This window comes from Rhodamnia argentea, chromosome 9, assembly GCF_020921035.1.
Source record: "Rhodamnia argentea isolate NSW1041297 chromosome 9, ASM2092103v1, whole genome shotgun sequence".
Taxonomy (NCBI): Eukaryota; Viridiplantae; Streptophyta; class Magnoliopsida; order Myrtales; family Myrtaceae; genus Rhodamnia; species Rhodamnia argentea.
Genome location: NC_063158.1, coordinates 24,483,384 through 24,487,829, shown reverse-complemented (window position 1 = coordinate 24,487,829; position 4,446 = coordinate 24,483,384). Strand labels below are relative to the sequence as shown.

The 4,446-nt window shown below is 43.6% G+C and overlaps 1 protein-coding gene across 2 annotated transcripts; it reads right to left on the bottom strand.

Moving 5' to 3' along the window:
• Positions 1 to 310: 310 nt before the first annotated feature.
• LOC115731910 (cysteine-rich receptor-like protein kinase 44) lies at positions 311 to 4,446 on the bottom strand. Of its 2 annotated transcripts, XM_048285738.1 has the most exons (8): positions 3,904 to 4,445; positions 3,098 to 3,458; positions 2,450 to 2,575; positions 1,959 to 2,086; positions 1,662 to 1,872; positions 1,288 to 1,525; positions 993 to 1,143; positions 311 to 862 (listed from the first exon to the last, which is right to left on the bottom strand). In XM_048285738.1, exons 1-8 carry the CDS (start codon positions 4,372 to 4,374, stop codon positions 551 to 553), a joined length of 1,998 nt encoding a protein of 665 aa, XP_048141695.1. In that variant the 5' UTR covers positions 4,375 to 4,445; the 3' UTR covers positions 311 to 550. The 2 variants fall into 2 exon arrangements, with proteins under 2 accessions (XP_048141695.1, XP_048141696.1); XM_048285739.1 differs by lacking the exon at positions 2,450 to 2,575 and having other exon boundaries at positions 3,904 to 4,446.

Here is a 4,446-nt window from a genome sequence, read left to right as displayed (position 1 = left end):
TCTGTGTTTGGATCATTAAATCCGTGCTGACGTGCAAGGTCTATGCAGGCTTGGCTCTTAGAAAGCCTAACGAAAAGAGCTAAATTTGTAGATCTCAATTCGACAAACATTTCTATAATGCAAAGTAACATTAGAAATATCTTTTCGATGAACGCAATATGCAAATGAAGTAACTTCTTCAGTGCAAAAACGGTCTATAGTCAGTAATGTAAGCAACATAGTTCACCCATTTTTAAGACCACTGTGGCACATAATCATCCCAAATTATCCAAACTGCGCGTTGGATCGACCCAATCAACAAATGAAAACATGCAGTAGCAAATGATGTAGTTATATAACACATTGCCTTGGCGCTCCATCCAGTCTCCTTCCAGGTTCAGACAGTGTAAAGGTAAGAGCATAACTTGAGATAGATGATATCACCATGTAGTTGACTCGTGGGAAGTTTCGTATGCATCTCATCTCCTAGCACAAGGTGAAAAAAGAAAACACACATGAATTTAACACAATCGAACACAAGATTCACACAAATTTGGACTCCAATCTGTGATCATCGAGGATATAACTCGGTGATGGAAGCCTCGTTCGCCGATTCTTGATTTTCTCTGTTTTTGGATCGCGAAGCTGTGTCAGACTCAGGGATACTGTGCAAAATGAACGCGGGTCGTGATGGTAGGGGCAAGGTGGTGGAGAAACTATTGAGCATCAAGACCACCGCACCCATGGTTGGTCTGTCAGCCTCAATTTCTTGAACACACAGCAATCCAACATGAATGCACCTCAACATTTCGGTCCTCGAACCACTGGTCAAATTAGGATCTATGAGATTTGAGGCTGTCCCTTCCCTCCAACTCCTCCATGCCTGCAATGAATCACAAAGGCAAACTCAGTATGGTAAGGACGGCTGCTCGACTCGTTCAAGTTCGGGTCCATTGCACTCTTTTGCAGCGATTCTCTAGAGGAAGGAGAGCGTATTGGGGATATTTACTTACATAGCTAAGAAGGTCCTCCACCGTATCCCCAATGCAGAAGCGGCTACATTTTTGACCACTAATAATCTCTAGTAGCATCACCCCAAAACTAAACACATCTGACTTGACTGAGAACAAACCATGCATTGCATACTCTGGAGCCATGTAGCCACTGCATCACAGGAATAATGAGCACTTTAAACACAATTCCATTTAATATGCTGTGCCTTTACATCTGCTAGCTATTCAGATTATATGGAGAAGAGCGCAGGAAACATGACAATTTTTTTTTTATACTCTGCTATCTATTACTTACTAAGTGCCAACAACCCTGCTTGTGGCGTCTTGAGTTTGATCCACCATGAATAGCCTTGCTGTGCCAAAATCTGAAATTTTAGGGGTCATCTCTGTGTCAAGCAAAATATTGCTCGCTTTAAGATCCCGATGAATGATTCGAAGTTGAGAATCCTCATGAAGATAAAGAAGCCCACGAGCAATGCCTCCTATTATCTTTTGACGCCTTTCCCAATCCAGCTGACTACGCTTAACAGGATCTGCATAGCATATTGACGAAAGGTTATAGAGGATGTGACCAAAGCAAGGTGACTTTCTAAATGCAGAGTGGCAAGAACATGCACTTCAATTACTCTTAAATCGGATGATGCTGGAAGAAAAATGGCATGACCATACCATATATAAAGTTATCCAGGCTTGAGTTTGGTACGAACTCATACATAAGAAGCCTTTCTGTCCCCTCCAGGCAAAAGCCTAAGAGCCTAACCAAATTCCGGTGTTGAAGCCGTGCAACCAAGAGGACCTCGTTCTTAAATTGTTGATCACCTTGTCCCAAATCTACAGACAGCCTTTTTACAGCTATAACTTGTCCATTGGCCAATGTTCCCTGAAAAAGAACGTGAAAGCATCCATACACATGTGAATGTTTCAAATTCTCTCGTTATTTATGAATGAACAATTTGCAATGATTACCTTGTAAACTGTGCCAAATCCACCTTGTCCCAACTTATTTGCATCAGAGAAGTCATTTGTTGCCGCTCTGATGGTATTCAAGTCGTACTGCAGGGATTCTGCAGTTCTGATTTCATCTTCAGGTACAGCTACAAAGTGGAAAATCAGAAGTTGCTTATTGTCTAATTCCACATTATCGGTAAGCCTGTCTGCTGATTTAACAGTTAATAGTATTTCATTCTTATTTAACAGTTAATTCATTCGAAGAAAAAGTTTGTCCTCTGGGTGATGGTAGAAAATAAAAGGTTTCCAGAGCAACAGGGAACCTTGATGTCTCTAGCCCACACTTAATCTGTCCTTGTTTAGTCAGAAATCACCGACCTCTGAATTTCTGAAAAGTTACTAGCTTTTGCACATCAAGGCTGAATAATTGGCTGCTAATATGTTTCACATAGGTTGTATTCACCCAGTACTTAACGAAAATCAGTCACGCAAAAGTAATCAGAACTTACTTTCGAAGTTTTTCTTCAATCTTCTCGACCTCAAACAGATGCATAATATTCCAGCAATTAAAAGAGATAATCCAACAGCTGGGATTGTGATAATGAGGGCAATACGACCGGACTTGGTGCCCTTTCCTGAAAAAGGAAGAGCTCTGATGTTAGACAAGAAACTCCAGGAGGAGTGTACTTGGACCCAATTACCAAAAATAATTTTTAGGAGGGTTTGTACATTTAAAGCAGTCCTTCGTGTTATTCTATCAGTTTCCTGATGAAACTACGTCAGACTTTGATATTTAGATCCAAAGAAAGAAAGACTCATGATGCCATCAAAAATATCATCAATTTCTCATCTGCTAGTTATTTCATGCTTACGCCTTGTTCGAGAGGATATATAAGTGTCTCAGGAACTTATGACACTCTGAATCAAAAGTTGAATCGCGTCATGCTTTAAAATCCGCTTTATTTAACCACACTCAAAGGAGGAGGGGCAGAGGAATGAGGGGGAGGAGAATCACAACCCCTAGTCTCTTGTTTGTAGGAGATCATTGGAGTTAAAAGCATGCTCGCTCACATCCATTATGATGTTTGTCCAACAGACAATTGAAAACACAAATTGAATGCTCTGGCACAGGTAAACTGTACATTAAAAGGAAGTACCTTTAGTGGATGGGTTATTCATTGGAGGCGGCGGAGGAGAGACTGGCGATTGTGGTGCCAGTGGTGGTGACGGTGGCGACTCATAAGCCGAAGAATAAAAAAAGGGGTACACTTCAAACCTGATATTGCAACTGGGAGTAACAACCCTCCCTCCTTCTTTCTGATTACAACACCGAGGAATTTGTCCAATAGCTTGCACCAAACAACTGACGCATTGTAGTTGCGACAAGTCTGGAGTGCACTGCACAAGTCCAAACAGAGTTTTGAAGTTTGGAGCCGTCGCGTTACCAACAGCAAATTTCCTCGTCGAATTGCCATTTGCAGCCCGGTCTCGCAAACCGTCCGTTAGAGTTCTCAAAACCTAGAAAATAGAACCAAAACCATAAGCTACTGTCAGGAGAAGAAAACAAGAATTAGCACTTTGTCACGGCCCAAACCATAAAATCCTACTCAATTTTTAATGCAATAAAGAATGTTAGCTGCTATCCAAGAATGATTGCCGAAATCAAATGCTCCTGTGAGCTCATACTACCCGGAAAAGCTATGTGCCAATCCTAATGGCTTACAGGAAACATAAAGTTCAAGAATTCAAGCAGAAAGGAGTAAGAAAGCACTTCCTTGAGAACAAGTCGCAGAGGCCATAAAAAATGGAACAAGAAAACAAAAACATAATTAGCAGCATGATATGAACATGTGCAATATTTTAATCAGGAACAACAACTGATTCATGTAAGTATTTAAATGAAAGATGTCGCTCATAAGCATGTTAGAGAAAAAAAAAAAACAGTAACTTTCCGTCTTCGAACCTGATTGAACTGATCGACATTGCTGGTGACATTGTTGGCGTTCCGCATGTAGAAGGCAGGCAAGCCCTCCATGGTCCCGAAAATGGATCGATTCGAGTACCGAAGCATGCAGTAGTCGTACCAGATGATCGCCTGCTTCTGCACCGGGCACCGGCGGGCGATCTCGGCGGCGGAGTCGTTCAGGCAGCTCCGGCAATCGGCGTCCCCGACGTCGCCTCGGCAGAGGGCGATGGCGTTGACGGCGTCGGGGCTTTGGCCGGCGGAGAGGTTGTAGAAGCCTTGACCAGCGGCGCCGCTTGAGGCGGAGGCGACGGAGGCGAGGACGTCGCTGAGGTTGGCGTCGTAGGTGCTGTTGGCGGTGAAGTTGCCGGTGGTCCCGCAGAAGTCGTACAGAGGGTCGGCGCCATGGACGGAGGTGGCGAGAGCGAGGAGCGGGACGAGAAGGAAGACGGAATGCCGGGGAGAGATCATCGGAAGCTTCCCCGAGTTACAGTTCCGTCAGCGAGAGAGAGGGAGAAAGAGAGGGGATTCCGTGCGGGGAGG

Excerpts from the sequence above, each read along its gene's own strand:
- LOC115731910 (XM_048285738.1), bottom strand. The coding sequence starts at position 4,374 with ATGATCTCTCCCCGGCATTCCGTCTTCCTTCTCGTCCCGCTCCTCGCT. Across the intron at positions 1,873-1,958 it reads GATTTGGCACAGTTTACAAG|GGAACATTGGCCAATGGACA; the intron begins GTAATCATTGCA and ends GTTCTTTTTCAG. Across the intron at positions 1,526-1,661 it reads CCTGGATAACTTTATATATG|ATCCTGTTAAGCGTAGTCAG; the intron begins GTATGGTCATGC and ends TATGCTATGCAG.